The sequence below is a fragment of the Anopheles coluzzii genome, chromosome 3, assembly GCF_943734685.1.
Source record: "Anopheles coluzzii chromosome 3, AcolN3, whole genome shotgun sequence".
Lineage (NCBI taxonomy): Eukaryota > Metazoa > Arthropoda > Insecta > Diptera > Culicidae > Anopheles > Anopheles coluzzii.
The window spans coordinates 71,651,898-71,666,910 of NC_064671.1; the positions used below are offsets into that span (position 1 = coordinate 71,651,898).

Below are 15,013 nucleotides of genomic sequence, written 5' to 3' on the forward strand. Positions count from 1 at the left end.
GAAAAACTGAGTCAGAATTTCTGTTGTTTTGATTCAAGGTGTGTAGACCCGAAAAGGTGTTTTCCTTCTCTATAAACACCTTTACCTTTACCTAGAAAAATGTAAACAAAGCAAGACGAGCGCACACGGACAGTTTTCCTTCTGGGCCGTTTGGCTATCCGGATTTGTGCGTTTGAGAGAAAAGAAAGAAAAAAAAACGCACGCAAAGAAATGCGTAAAAAATAGCCCTTCCCGTCTCGTGCTCCGGAAAGTAGGTCACAAGGTCTAGTGCAGTGGTGCAGGGTTTGTATTTTTAAAAATAGTGCAAAGGGTTTTGCTATTTTTAACAAAAAGGGCAAAAGTCGCACACATACAAATTATGTCACTGTCGATTCGTGCTGGTCAGCAGGGAGGAAGGGAACTATTGCGCATTGGCATTCGGTGTTTTCACAAGAAAACGCGCGTTCCTTCGCATCTCACAAAACCATTTGCATCCTCCATTCTAGTACGTTTTGGGGTTTATTTTTTTGTACAAAGAAGCAAACCACCGCCACCGAACGGCACTGTCCTAAGGGTTGTTGTGGGGGTTGTGTTTTTTCCATCCCCTCCCGCGATTTGTACTTGCCAGTCTAGAGTGAGAGAGAAAGAGAACCAGCTGCTGCCAGACTCGAGTCGCCCCCCAGACAGTGTGCAGCGCGGCGTTCGCAGAGCATTTCGCGTTAAAGTCTCGCGCGTGTCGTGTCGTGCTTGCGCGTAGAGTTAACAACAACAAACAACAATCACACCAACCTTCCTCTTGTACGGTAGCTTGGTGTGGGAAGGGTTCGGGGTAGGCAGGAACACAAAACAATAAAGAGTAGTGTCAATTAAATTACCTTTCTTCCGGAAGTTATCCGTATCGGAAGCGCAAACCACCAAACACTGTCTCTAATGTGCCAAAAGAGAAAGTCCAGAATCGAGTCGAGTGTCCCCACGCGCTTGAGTGTGAGGCAACAGCAAGAAGAGAAGGAGGAGGAGGAGGTGTTTGCTGTTGCTGGGAAGGAAAACGCAAAATTAACATGTTGACATTGAACACGGCGGCGGGGCTGGGTTGCTTAGATGCTGCTACTACGACTCTCCTTTCGTTGTTTATTTTTGAGCACACACACAATCACACACACACGGGCAATGGGTTTAGAAGGGCAGAAATCGAATGTGTGTGGAAAAGGGAGCAACATTTCGGTCTTAGTTTCGTGTTTCGGCAGTCAGCAGCAAAAAAAACCAAAACCAAACAAACGGAAACTGTAAAATTTTGGTGTTTCGATTAAATTTGAGTGTGAGTGTACGTGCGTGCGTGTGTAATTAGTGTGTCCTCGATCTGACTAGGCACGCGATCGTTATTTGCCGAGCGCGGAGGGAGACACACACACACACATAGGGTTGCCATTCAAAATTAACCGTCAAATCCACAACGGATTGTGCGTGAAACGGGCCTTTTTGGTGGAAAATTCATACACCCCGCAAGTGACGAAATCCCCGTGACACAGACACACACGCAGGCATACCCGTGGTGCGAGTGTAATAAACAGAAAGCAAACAAAAATCGAACATCGCGAGCCCCAGAAGAAAACCTGTTTTTGCGCTGAAGCAAAAGAAAAAAAACAGAAGGTATTACTAACCACCCCCCACAACACCACACAGAGGGGAAAGAAAAGCGCTCCCTGTGTATCGCCATTTGCAAACGAGATTGTCCCATGAAAGACACACACACACACAAAGACACGCAGGTCGCATTCTAAGCATGCTGCGATCGATTTTCCAGAAGGTTAAAACACGGCGAAAAGCGTGCCCCAAACAGCACAGAAATACAGAGGGAAGGTTACCTTCCCTCTCGCTTTCATGGATGGTGGCCAAGGGGAGGATGTTACTGAAGGGGTTGCAATTTTTTTTTTTGGAACGTCTGAGACGGACGGGGTCGATCGGTCGGTCGGTCGGTCGGTTGCAACAATATGATTGCGCCGTACGCCGTTTCTTTGTTACGTGATTCACCTTCGCGCGCGCAAGAAGTTGAAAACAGCGAAACATTTCATCACACGAGCGACTGAGAGGAATGATGATGGAGGGGGGAGGGAGGAGAAGGAGAGGTGGCACGATCAGCTCAAAAGGCCACGAGCTCCCTTTCAACCCGTTCGGCAGTGTGGGGTGGGGAGGGATAGTTGGCGTTTTGTTGGCCTACGAACCGTGTGGGCCGTTACTATACAAACACCAAGAACAACAGCTGATTCGTGGGGCTTTGGAACCACCGTGAAAACGCGCGTGTGTGTGCGTGTGTGTCGTGAAACAGTTGCTCGTAAGTGTATGTGTGTGTCTCCATTCCGTGCTGCTTACAGTAGCAGATCCAAAAAAGCATCCCTTCCAATAGACACACTAAACACCGTTACACGATACCCGTCGAAAGTGATGATTATTGTTTCCCATTAGTCTGTGTGTGTGTGTGTGTGTGTGTGTGTGTGTGTGTGTGTGTTTTTCCTTTCTGCTGCTGTTTTTCCAAACTACCTCCGCACTGCTCCCCCTGCACCATGCAACGGTGTATTGTATAATAATGGTTTTAAATAGTAAATAAGTGCAGCGAGCGATACACACCACACACACCGCACGTTTTGCGGACAAATTGGCGCAAACACGGGCGCGCGGGTGCAATTGGCGCGCGGTTCGATACGCGCAAGTGAAATAAAACGAGAGCAATTTGAGATCAGCGTGTGCAGCAGCACGCGGCGTGTGTGTGTGTGTTTTGCTCGGTGTGCCCGTGCGCAGTTCGTGAAGAATGTCGGGTTCGGTGTGTGTAGGTGCCAGTCGGTGGTCGTCGGTGTTGTGACGTAGAAGAAGAAGAACGTAAACAAAGCGCCCCTACGTCGGCTGTGCTGCAACGGGGGTTTTTGGTCGTGATTCGCTTCGATATTGCTACTACTTGAAAGGAGGTTTAGCACAGTTGGATTTAAAATTAAATCATCTCTAGCATGTGGTTTCCACTAGATAGTCACGTTTTATCGTCCTTCTCTGTTTTTCTCACCCCCTTACATCCAGACCAGATAAAAAGGGTAGCTGAAAAGTACGTGATTCGATTTGTGGAACTAAAACTAGTGAAAAAAAGATAGTGTTCTTTGTGCGTGTGTGTGTGTGGGAGTCAATTCCTGTTAGTGCCCTCAAAAACAAAAAAAAAGAAACAACCCCCAAAATGCCAACCTTGCTGGAGGCGCTCGAGGAGAAGTACGGCATGGAGCCGGACGAGAAGGAAGAACACGTGGAGGAGGAAGTGCTGGTGTCGATCTTTGTTCCGAAGCTGCCCCCGAGACAAAGGTAAGAGATGGTGTGATAAGGGAGGGGGGTTGAGGTGGAGGAAGGCAGCTATGCAACAACAGCATAACGAGCGAGAGAGGGGAATGGTCAATGTCATTGTGTTGCTGCTAACAAGCATGTGGATCAATGGTGCGAGAATTTAGATCGATTAAATAGGGAAGAGGTTGATTAATTAAACTCAATCGGGTTGCGGGAAGTTCAATGGTCGACGAAGCGGAGGCGGAAATGCAGACGGAAACGTTAAGTTCCGCCAACGGTTAGTGTCTGGTCAGGCGTCACTTCTTGTAGAAATAGTTAAAAAAAAAGTCAAGTTTGTGGGCGATTATTACAAGATTGATTGAAGATGTTCCAACTAAATTGGTAGAGATGTTGCTCTGAGTCAGATTTCACCCTCCAAGACGATGTCTTTACTTGGTGATCGAGAATGCACCATTATTTATACTAATTCTACTAAGAATTCACTTGGAGATATCCCTCCTGACAAAGATAACACCAGAAAGACGTTATCTTCGATCTTTCAGGTGATCCTCCTTGCGGTTTTAAGTCATTTCAAGAAGAATTCATTCCGGTTTTGAGAAATTTCTGGTATTATGGCATCAAACGATTGATCATACGCAGATCCTCAATTGATCAACATGAATTCAAATCAAATTCATACACCTTTACTATACTGTACCATTGTCTCTCCAACTTCCCACGGCCATGTATGTCAAATTGCCGGGTAATAGTAATAAGGGTCAAAGTGAAGGGAGATTCTTTTGATAAGATATTACAGTCTGTTCCCGAGATACATGGTTCTTCATCGGATTCGGAGATACGCGGTTTTCTAAATTTGACAGATTAAATGTCAAATCAATACAATTTGCTTCAAGATCGGTATAAATTGCATTTTTGCTAACAAATTGAAACCGCTTAAAAGCCAGAAATATTACAATTTTCTGCAGAAATCATAACAAATAAATGATAAAGTGTATAAAAGTACTACATTATATCAAAAACTCGGAGTAATCAATAGAATTTTAGTCAAAAAACGTGAAATTCGACTTACGCGGATATTCGAGTTACGCGGATTCGTTGGGAACGCAGAAACCGCGTAACTCGGGAACAGACTGTATATGTTTTCCTTTGGAGTAACTAACTGCCTTTCGTTTAGTATAATTAATGTGGAATGATATCATGATTGGATTCATTTACCGATAGTTTGAACCATAAAGCTCAAGATTTCACAATTTTTCGTCGGTTACATTCACTTCCACTCAACCTCTCTTAGTGCTGTTTTAAGATGATCTTGCCTTAAGCACAGACAAAACTTCATATAAATAATTAAGAATTATATAGGATCATATCTCCCGCAATCTGAACTCAAAATAGGAGTCCATCAAAGTGAAATAAACCAATGTAGCATCACAACACTTCAACATTCTTCCCATGATGACTTCAGTTCGAACACTAACAAGAAATTAGATCTTCAAAAAACGCAATAATAAGTCTCTCTGCACCACTACTTACACTCATTGCAAAACTCTTTAGTCATTCTGGCGTCTCCAATTGCGTCTTGACCTTCTCGCTCGCTCATCGTAATGATAATCATCTCGCAAACTCTCATTAACCACACACACACACACGCACTCCTTTTAGAGCTCCAAACGGGTGGTCAAACGAGTCATAATCCTTACTTTGCCCCCTGCTTCACTGTTGGTTCTACAAATTTATCTTCGGGTGGGTGTGTAAACTCTCCTCCCCCAAACCTTTTTTTGCACACTGTGAAGCGCTGGGATTGTACAACGTTTTCTTTGTTTACCCCCCCTGCCAATGACGTTGCTGATGATGTTGAGAATATTTACCCTTGTCTTCTCGTTCCTTTCCTACCACAGCACACCACAGCTACTTATACTGAACGATTGCAATATCGATCGGGCCGGCGAGCCGGAAGATTTGAAGAAAAAGTGTCGCATCGTGAAGGAACTCGACCTGGCACAGAACAAGCTCAACAACTGGAATGAGGTAGGTTGGCGGCTGTGAGATTGTAGCAAATTTATTGCACCATATTGCTATTATTTATTGTTTGTCTGCCGGTAGGTATTTGTCATCCTGTCACACATGCCGCGGGTCGAGTTTGTGAACCTCAGCCTCAACCATCTGACCGGGCCGATCCAGAAGCCCCCCGTCACGAAGATGGACCATCTGCGCAATCTGGTGCTGAACAACACCAAGCTGGAATGGTGCAGCGTGGAGAAGCTGTTGCGCTTGCTGCCCGCCCTCGAGGAGCTGCATCTTAGCCTGAACGAGTATACGCATGTGCTGATCGACACGGTCAACCCAACCGAACGGTCCAACAGTGAGCGGGGCAGCACTGATGAAGGCAGCAGCCAGGGCACAGCAACAGATGCATCTAGCAATAACAACACCCACGACGGGTCTGCCACTAGTCAAACGAAAGAGCGGAAGGAGGTGGAGGAGGAAACCCCTTACGCCAGCTGCTCCTGTTCTACGTCTTCCGCCGAGCCGCAGCAGCGTACCGACGCGGAAGAACCGCCGCCATTACAGACCGATCCGCACGGTGGCGTCCGGAAGCTGCACCTGACCGGCAACTACATCTCCGAGTGGGGCGAAATTTGTCGCATTGGGCGAGTCTTCCCACAGCTGGAGGCGCTGGTGCTAGCCGACTGCCCGCTGAGGTACGTAGAGCAATGAGTTGCTGAATCGTTTTAGTTTGTTTTTTGTGTGCGTGTGTATGTGATGGAAAAGATTACGTTTGTAGATAACGGCCGTGGTAGGGTAACAGCAAATGCGCAACAGCTGGCCAACTGATAAGGGGCCATGGAAAAGTGCACGAAGGTGTCGGCCTTTCTTTGTGTGTTTTGCAATACGGAAACAGTGTCTGTTTTGTATGGGGACCATTCGCCAACTCAATGAAGGCGTAATTGTACGTAATATTGTCTAAATATTTTAACTACTTATTGGGAATATCAATAATTTCGTAGCGTTTTGACGTCAAGCTTTCTTTTTCCACTATCTGTCATTTCCCTATGGTGGATACAACGATGTTCTTGTAGGCAAAATTGGCAGTTTTTATAAAAATGTTGCATTTTGTGGGGAGTTCTGCTTCATTATTAACAATATAGTGCAAACGTCTACTGAAAACCATCGCACTTTGGTGGAGAAGACGAAGAATGCTCTAGGACGCCACGCTTCGCTCAAACGAGCGTTGCTCGTTAAAGTTCCTGCTGAATCATATCAAGAAAAGCTTGGAAATGATACGAAAGATGAGAAATTATATCTCATATGAACTGAAGAGCCAAGAGATGATGAACTGGGCTCTTGCAGTATCTGTAAAAACGTGCTAAGAAACACTGAAACGGGAAGATCCATCCCATCCGACGTAAAGGCTAGACCAGAGGTCGTCAATCTTTTGCGGTGGACCAAATTCTATAGAGTGAACGTACATCGTAAAGATGGCTCTTGACTAAGCATTAAAGTGTGTGAAAGTTATATGGATCATACGAAGGGAACAGAGTCACCAGCGACCTCATATGGCTGACTAGCCGTACTTTCCCAATCACTGGCCTACACATTGGTCCTTCAGATTTCTTATGGTTATGGTTGATTTACTACTCGACGCTAGGATTACGATCAAAACGCCTAGTTTTGGACTAGTTCATTTCGCCCAGTTACACTGCTACGTAACGCGATTTCAAAGTACTCCCTTAACTCGGTGATTTACGCCAAAAGAAATGACTCTCAAACCTATTCTTGTCCACACGCTAATATTCATTTGATCTGTACTTTGATCCTAAGTCCATTTTTTTACTTCTATTCACCCTGAAATTGATCCTATAACCCATACCAATCTTGTAAGTAATGCTGCACCAATACCAGACATTGAAGTTATTATAAAAACAAGCTGATCCTCGATTCTGGAACTGATCTTCGATTCTGGAACTGATCCTCGATTCTGGAACTGATCCTCGATTCTGGAACTGATCCTCGATTCCAATTCTTAAACTGATCCTAAACTCATACCGATCCCGGTTTTATACCCAGCTCGAAATAGGTCTTGGAAATGATTCTGATCTCATGCCTCGGTCCTGAAGCTGATCTCAACATGGTACCGATTCTGGAACTGATTCCTGAACTCATACTGATGCTAGAATTGAATCTTTGCACCGCATCTGGACTCTCTTTTTTATTTTTGTCTAAAAATTGTCCTTTCTCAGTCATCGAACGGATCGATAGTCTCGGTCTGTCCAGATACATTCGGCCGTATCGGGGAGCTCGTTCGTCGAAGAACGTTCGTCGCTCATGAGTGGACAGGGTTGGCTGGTATTCAGCCGTACCGGCGAACTCGTTCGACGAGAAACATTCGTCGCTCATGAGTGGACAGAGTTGTACCACTAGGTTGACCAGTACAAAATCTATACGTTTTTCTAAATTTTGATCTAGAGGGTTATGAAATGAGTGAAAATGAGCGTCGCGGCGAACGTTCCCAGGAACGAACGAGTTCGCCGGTACGGCTGATTGAATCCGTTCATAGCGGCGGCGTACGTCCCGACACTCATTTTCCTAACGTACTAGATGGTTGCTACAGTTATTCGCCTCGGTGTTGTAGGAGCGGGCGCAAGAAATGTGTTGCCATCCCTAGAATTTCATGTGAGCGCCGTACGTTCCCGCTACGAACGGATTCAATAATACCAGCCGTTGTTCCACTAGACAAACCTAGACGGTTTTCTATTTTTTGATCATAGAGGACTATGAAATGAGTGAAAATGAGCGTCGCGGCGAACGTTCCCGGGAACGAACGAGCTCCCCGATACGGCCGATTGTATTCTTCAATCCAGGAACTGATTCCGCTAACATTTGTGTCAATGAAGGTTTTGGTTAGATTCGCGTAGAATCAGCGTAGAAATGTGACCATTGGAAAAGAGTACTGGAAAATTATGGGAAATATTTCTTTTCCTTTTTTTTTTTTGGGACAGTTTTTAATATTGAGCCTTATTGAACATTCGTGAGATACTTTAGCAACATCTGTCATATAATTGTGGCAGCTTGTGCTGTTGAACAAACATCTCGTGAGTGTTCAATAAGTCACTCACTATTGAAATCTGACACCAAAGAAAACAGTGTAAGTGTAACTCTTATACGACAAAGAGCATGGAAAATCCTATTGGATCCAATGCGAAATGCTCCATTCCACGTGTTTGCCATACGCTAACACCGCCCAGCGCAGTCCATTAGAACAACGTGACAAAACACACACACAAAGCGCGCTGGGCTTATCCGCTTTTGTGTGTAAAAGGGTCTAAGTATAATAAGGCCGGAAGCACAAAGCATATGTTTGTTGTCGGATGTCGTGAGAACAAAATTTCTTTTTTATTACTTCCACCCATTGCCTTTTGCTGGAGAATGGGTCGATGAAAGTACACTTCACAAATTAAGCTTTTTATGTTTCGAGAACAAAACCAAACCTGATGTAAGCTTGCGATAAATTTAAACTTTACAATTCATTCCGTGAGCAACACATTCGCGTTTGCTCCATTTTACCTCCCCCCACCCCCCTGGACACCCCTCTCTGTCACGGTTAGTTTAGCTTGTCATTTGCCGGTCATAACGTGAGTGATAAAAATTGGCCAGATTGGCTCCGATCGTCCCCCCCCCCCTCCCCCCCTTGAAGCTGCCCTTTTTTTAGCGAAAATGAATCATCTGAACCGGAATAAATAAATGCTGCTACCATTTGGATTTGATGAAACACAGCAAAACACAAAAAAGGGGGTCATTGAAGGGGAGAGTGAGTGTGGTGTGCATGTGTGTTGCGTGATAAAGCGCGCCGCGGGGTGTGCAATTCATTGTACAACACTCCCTCCACCCTTTCGATACGCTTGTCTGGCGTGGTACGGTTTTTTTTAGCTGTTTGACATTGAGAACGGTGGCCCAACGGACACACTAAATTGGTTTCGAGGGGCGGACGATTAGGCGGGGTCCGTCCTCCCAGTTTACGATCACTTTCCTTGATCGCTTGTTAATGGGCGATGAAGTCCATTTTTGATAATAAAAATTGTTGTAATATTTTAACGAGAATTTGTCTAAGAATTTGGACACCACAAACGCTCATTTTAAAGATTTCTCTTTTTATTACTAAAATGCCCTAAAAACTAATTAATGATTTTTGTTTTTTTTTTTTTTCTACTACCCCCTCTACAGATCGCTCAAACCCACCGACCCTCAAGGCAACGAAAGTGAGGAAGAAAGTCATAAATACTTTCAGTAAGTTGGAACCGTTCTGTGTGTTTGTGCCCTTCGTCGTCAGTTAAAAATAAACCGTATCTTTTTCCTTGCAGGAATCTGAAACTGCTAAACCTGAGCAATGCTAAAATTGACTCCTGGGAAGACATCGACCGGTTGGCAGAGTTTCCGTCCCTTTGCAACGTTCGGCTACAGGTGAGCGCAAACAAAACAGCAAAATCGATATGCTTCGTGCTTGACTCAAGCTTCCCGTTCCGTTCCTTTTCCAGTACTGGCCGCTGTGGGCCCGGACCGACTCGACGACCGAGCACGAGAGGCGCCAGCTGCTGATAGCGCGCCTGCCCAACATCAGTATTCTGAACGGAGGCGACACGATCGGTGCGGTCGAGCGGGAGGACGCGGAACGGTCCTTCATCCGCCACTACCTGGACAAGCCGGACGCGGAACGGCCCCGCCGGTACTACGAGCTGATCGGGGTGCACGGGCAGCTCGATCCGCTCGTCAACATCGACCTCCGCCCGGAGCGGAAGGTAAAGGTGCGCTTCACCTTCGAGGATAAGGCGATCGAGCGTACGGTGGATGTGAACCGGTGAGGGTTTTAAAAATGCCCTATTGGAAATTGTCTTTTAACTCAATGGCCCATTCCCTTTTTCTTTTTTTAAAGCACGGTAAGCGATTTGAAGTCCCGGCTGGAGCGGCTGTTCGATGTGCCGGCCGCCCGGATGCGGCTGTACTACGTCGATCAGGACTTTCGCGATCTGCAGGGGCTGGAGGAGATGAAGTACCCGCACAAGGTGCTGTACAGCTACAACATACGCTCCGGCGATGAGATCATCATCGAGCGGAAGGTGAAAAGTTGATAGATGTGCGTCCCCGTTAAAGCAAGAGAGAGAGCGTTACATCTTCCTTCCTTCCTTCCATCGGCTACCCTACACCAAGCATTATACTTATCTTTCCCCCCTCTGTTCCAAGTGATTTGAAGCGAAAACAATTGTAATTGTGATAACACAAGCGCCGTGTCGTCTCTGGAACATCCAGTACACAGTGTGAGAGAGTCCTTGCCACCGTGGCGCAGATCAGGCCCAAAAAGGTTGACTTCTTGGTTTCCTTCTTCCCTTATTTTCTGTATTATAGTTTCTGCTGTTGTGTTGTGGGTTGCAAATTGTCCCATTTTTTCATTTTGTTTTTGCTTTACGTGCGCAGCATTACGTTCCTTTTGGCGCGACTGTGTTACGGTATAGCCGTCGTTTACGAATTGTTTAGTTTTTCCCCGTTTTGTGCCCTTGTGCTATATAAACACACAGGTAACTACTACTAGCCCCCCCCCCCTCTGAGAGTAGAGGCAGCTACAATTTACTATATTACTAATAATAAAAAAGGAGCATTTTTGCAATTAACTTAAACCAAACTTCCTGGAATGAGTTGTATGATTTTCTCGTTTTTTGTGTTTTAAAATGTAAATGGTAAGTTTTTTGTTTGTTTTAATTTTAGTTTCTAGCTCAAACAAAGTACAGGAGAACGAAATTTAGAGACGCGATTTGAATGAAAACGTAGTGTGATATGTTGTTTAGACAGTTGTAGCCCCCAAAACTGGAGCAAAAATAAACCACAACATTGACTTGGATGCAATCTATTTATTTGCTTTTCATTCAATTAAAACGAACAATTACACGGATAGACAATTTGCACATTCACACACACGCAGCGGGGTGATAATACAATTTAAATCCGTGATCGCGTAATCCCTGATCTGCGGAAGAGCTGGTCCAGCAAACAACAAACGAGCATTGCGATTAGTTAACAATTAAGAGAGCGATGGAAGTGCAATAGAAAGAGAAGGTAGTTTGCAACAAGAAGGGCTCCTTGTGTGTGTGTGTGTGCATTTGGCTAACATATATATATCTTGGTGACGAGCTTGAGCTATTTTGCTTGCAGTTAATAGTTAATGTATTGATGCATTAATATGATCATCTTCGATCGTCTTCTACCGTGTGATGCGGCATGCGCCACCGAACGAAACGCGCTGTATTTAGACTGTATATATTGTACAGTATTATTATTATTATTATTAGTATTTTAAGCTAGACATTGTGCCTATTTTCCCCTCTCCCCGTACTGTGGATTTGCCTACGATGAACAATTTTACGAATAACGAGATCCTAATTTCAATTTAACACGCGTGATGAAATCTTGGGGCCTGGGATTGGGAGGCAGAGGGATGAACCCGACCCCGGGTTGGGTCGGGTAGATGGAAGAGGTAGCTTGGGACCTTCCCCTTGTAGGTACAAGGATTTAGCGTCAGTGCAATTGCCAGTGTGAAGAAGGGATGCGCCCCCTTTAAATCTTTAATCCTGAAACGGTGTCGGTATGACGCCACAACCGACCCCACCGCCATGGTGCTTCATCGGCGCGACAAACGTCCACGTGTTCGTCTTCGGATCGTACACCTCCACCGTGGACAGGTTCGATTCCCCATCGTACCCACCGATCGCCCACAGTTTGCCCATGTTCGCTGCGAGTGCCACCCGACTTCGCTTCACGTTCATCGGTGCGATCAGTGACCAGCTGTTCTTGACCGGATCGTACACTTCCACCGACCGCAGGAACGAGTTACCATCGTACCCGCCGCAAGCGTACAGCTTATTGCCGAGTGTGGCCACCCCGAGCCGGCAGCGACGGTTCAGCATCGAAACCACCTTCGTCCAGGTGTCACTGAACGGGTCGTACCGCTCGACCGTGTCGAAGATCGACAACCCATCGTGCCCACCGAGCGCATACACGTACCCACCCAGGGCGGCCACACCACCCGCCGACCGGTACTTCATCATCGGTGCCACCGTACTCCACCCATCCGTCTTCGGGCAGTACCGCTCAACCGTGCTGAGGCTCGTCACACCGTCGTACCCGCCGCACACGTACACGTAATCCTCCAGGGCGGCCACCCCAACCGCGCTGCGCTTGCAGCGCATTGCCGTCCCCTGGGACCAGCGGTGCTTGCGCGGATCGTAAATCTCCACCGTCGACAGCCGCTCCGTACCGTTGAATCCACCGAACGCGTACAGCTTCCCGTTCGTGACGGCAACGCCAACGCGCGACCGCAGCATCGTCATCGCCTCGCCCATGCTCCACTCCTTCGTGGCCGGATTGTAAATCTCCACCGTGCTGACCGACTCCCCGTTCTTCGTCAGCCCACCAACGGCAAAGATGAGGCCCACGACAAAGTCGAAACAGCGCGGCCGGGTGCGCGTGGTCGATACGAGCGCACGGCGCTCCGGCATCAGATGAAAGTCGCGCGCTTCGTCCAGCAGATCGCGACACTTGTGGGACGTCTTGATCAGCTCCTCCGTCGCCACACTGTCCGCGAGGAACTGGGGCGACAGCAGCGGCAGCCGTATGTTGGCCAGTATGAGCGGCAAATACTCGGAGCGGGTTTCCTGCTCGTGCTTTACCCAGCGCATGCACGCCTCGAAAATGCACTCTTCGCTCTTGACGTTCAGCTCGTCGCGGCCGATCACATCGATCAGCTCGCTGTAGCTGAGCGCCACAAACTCATCCCCAGCGGCCACTTTTGAGAAGTGCTGGTGGATGTACCGGTCGGCGGACACGATCAGTTTGGAGCAGCCGAGCGTGTCGGCAAACTGCCGAATGCCGAGCACGTTCTGCGGATGGAATCTAGCGGAAGGAGATGGAATTGAGTGACTTTATCCCAAATAAAATGAACGCATAGGGACTTACTTGCGCTTGAGAAACTTGGCGCAGGCATCGCGCACCTCGTTCAGCTGCAGGAAAGACGCCCCAACCATCAGACTCTGCACGTTTTGGGTATCGATTTTGACTAGACCACTGTACGCAAAGTTTATCAAACTTTCCAGTGCCCTGAAAAGAAAGGCAACAGAATTAACATCAAACGGTTGGTGGCCTTGGTGCCGCTTCCCTTACATTGGTTCGATCTCCTTCATGGTGATTTCCTTGATTCTGCTCTCCGCCATGTTGTGGGTGAACATGGCGTAAAAGTACGGGATGGTTGCGGCCAGCACGATCCGGTGTGCCGAAAAGGAGTGTGAATCAACCTGCCAAAATGAGGGGGGGAAAACAATGCAATTTAGCAAATGGAATGCCCCGCTCCAGTAGGGGAAAACGAACGAACCTTCAGCGTCACATCGCACAGCTTCCCCATGCGGCGGATTTCCTTCATCTTTGGGAAGCTGTTGGCAAACAGACCCTCCTGCCGGAAGTACATGTACGAGTTGTCCTCCGTCTCCGACAGCTCCGCCGGCTGCATCTCGATCATCTTGCTCGATCCGGCGGTCCCCGTGCCCCCCGACCCTGTGCCGACCGCAACCACCTTCCGGGAGCAGTCACATCGTTCCACCGTGCCGAGCAATCGGACGCCGTCCTCCAGGCTGGATGGTGACGAGGACATGCTTTCACATTGAACGTTTTTAGTGCAAAGTGTACGGTCGAACGGTCTTTTTTCTCTCGTCCTGTTCAGGAATGGAAGATAAACAGCTGGATGAGATAAAAGATGGAGCTGGTGCTGGAATGTTGTGCTGAAACTGATTCACACACGATAAACACGATAAAAAGAGTGTAATCTTACACAAACGCACGAACTCACGTACACTTTCAGTATCACTTTTGCAGAATTTTAATTAAAACTTGATAATTAACCACGGAGAAACACGATAAGCAGCAGTGCCCCAACTCCTCCTGGGTGGAAAAAACTTGTGTTGTGAAGCAGAAAATAAACAAACACACACACACACATCAATCGTACGCGAGTGTGTGTGTGTCAAGTTTGACAGCTGCTTGGTGAGCAAGGGGCGTCAAATTTGGTGAGAAGGTGAGATTGCACTACTCGCCGCTAGATGGCAGCACGTGCGCGGGATTTGAATTCTCTGAAACGGTTTAAAAATCAATACACCGTTCAAAGAAGTGTTGTAAAAAAAAAAATAATGTAAAGTGTAATGTAAATGCAAAAGAAATGTAAATTAAACGTAACTGTTTCATACATCAAAATAGAACCATATTTCACAATAACTATTTCTTTCTGTAATCAAACAAACGCATTAAACGATGTTGTTTTTAAATGTTCACATGATACACTTGTTTATTTGCAATGCTTTTAATTCGTGTTTGTTCGCTTCGGTTTCCAACTCCAGCTCCAACTTTCAGCACACACACATACGTTTCCTAGCGATTGTAGACTTCTAGCTGTATGTGTGTGTGTGTGCTAGTTTAATTATACATAGTTTTCTGTTTGTTGAATAAATCGGTTTTGTGTTTTTGTGTAGTTTGCTACAATCGACAGTAGAGCGGAGCGCACAAGTAAATTAATTGCTTGTAATAATTGAACTGAAGCCGGTCTCGTAGTACAGTCGTCAACTCGTACGACTTAACAACCTGCCCGTCATGGGTTCAATCCCCAAATAGACCGTGCCGCCATACGTAGGACTGA

General features: G+C 46.6%; 2 protein-coding genes across 9 annotated transcripts; one reads left to right on the top strand and one right to left on the bottom strand.

The window, feature by feature from the left end:
• Window positions 1-111: 111 nt before the first annotated feature.
• Window positions 112-11,188, top strand: LOC120955746 (tubulin-specific chaperone cofactor E-like protein). 6 transcript variants are annotated; one of them, XM_040376866.2, is made up of 8 exons: window positions 112-282; window positions 3,043-3,315; window positions 5,190-5,319; window positions 5,395-5,993; window positions 9,514-9,576; window positions 9,651-9,750; window positions 9,825-10,144; window positions 10,220-11,188. In XM_040376866.2, the coding sequence occupies exons 2-8, from the start codon at window positions 3,194-3,196 to the stop codon at window positions 10,413-10,415; spliced, it is 1,530 nt and encodes a 509-aa protein (XP_040232800.2). In that variant the 5' UTR covers window positions 112-282; window positions 3,043-3,193; the 3' UTR covers window positions 10,416-11,188. The 6 variants fall into 6 exon arrangements, with proteins under 6 accessions (XP_040232800.2, XP_040232802.2, XP_049465547.1 ...); XM_040376868.2 differs by having other exon boundaries at window positions 112-250; XM_049609590.1 differs by lacking the exon at window positions 112-282 and adding an exon at window positions 407-484.
• LOC120955745 (kelch-like protein 18) lies at window positions 11,170-14,292 on the bottom strand. 3 transcript variants are annotated; one of them, XM_040376862.2, is made up of 5 exons: window positions 14,156-14,292; window positions 13,703-14,039; window positions 13,495-13,625; window positions 13,291-13,431; window positions 11,170-13,227 (listed from the first exon to the last, which is right to left on the bottom strand). In XM_040376862.2, the coding sequence occupies exons 2-5, from the start codon at window positions 13,976-13,978 to the stop codon at window positions 11,901-11,903; spliced, it is 1,875 nt and encodes a 624-aa protein (XP_040232796.2). In that variant the 5' UTR covers window positions 13,979-14,039; window positions 14,156-14,292; the 3' UTR covers window positions 11,170-11,900. The 3 variants fall into 3 exon arrangements, with proteins under 3 accessions (XP_040232796.2, XP_049465539.1, XP_049465540.1); XM_049609582.1 differs by having other exon boundaries at window positions 14,178-14,288; XM_049609583.1 differs by having other exon boundaries at window positions 13,703-14,111; window positions 14,178-14,288.
• Between the last annotated feature and the right edge of the window lie 721 nt (window positions 14,293-15,013).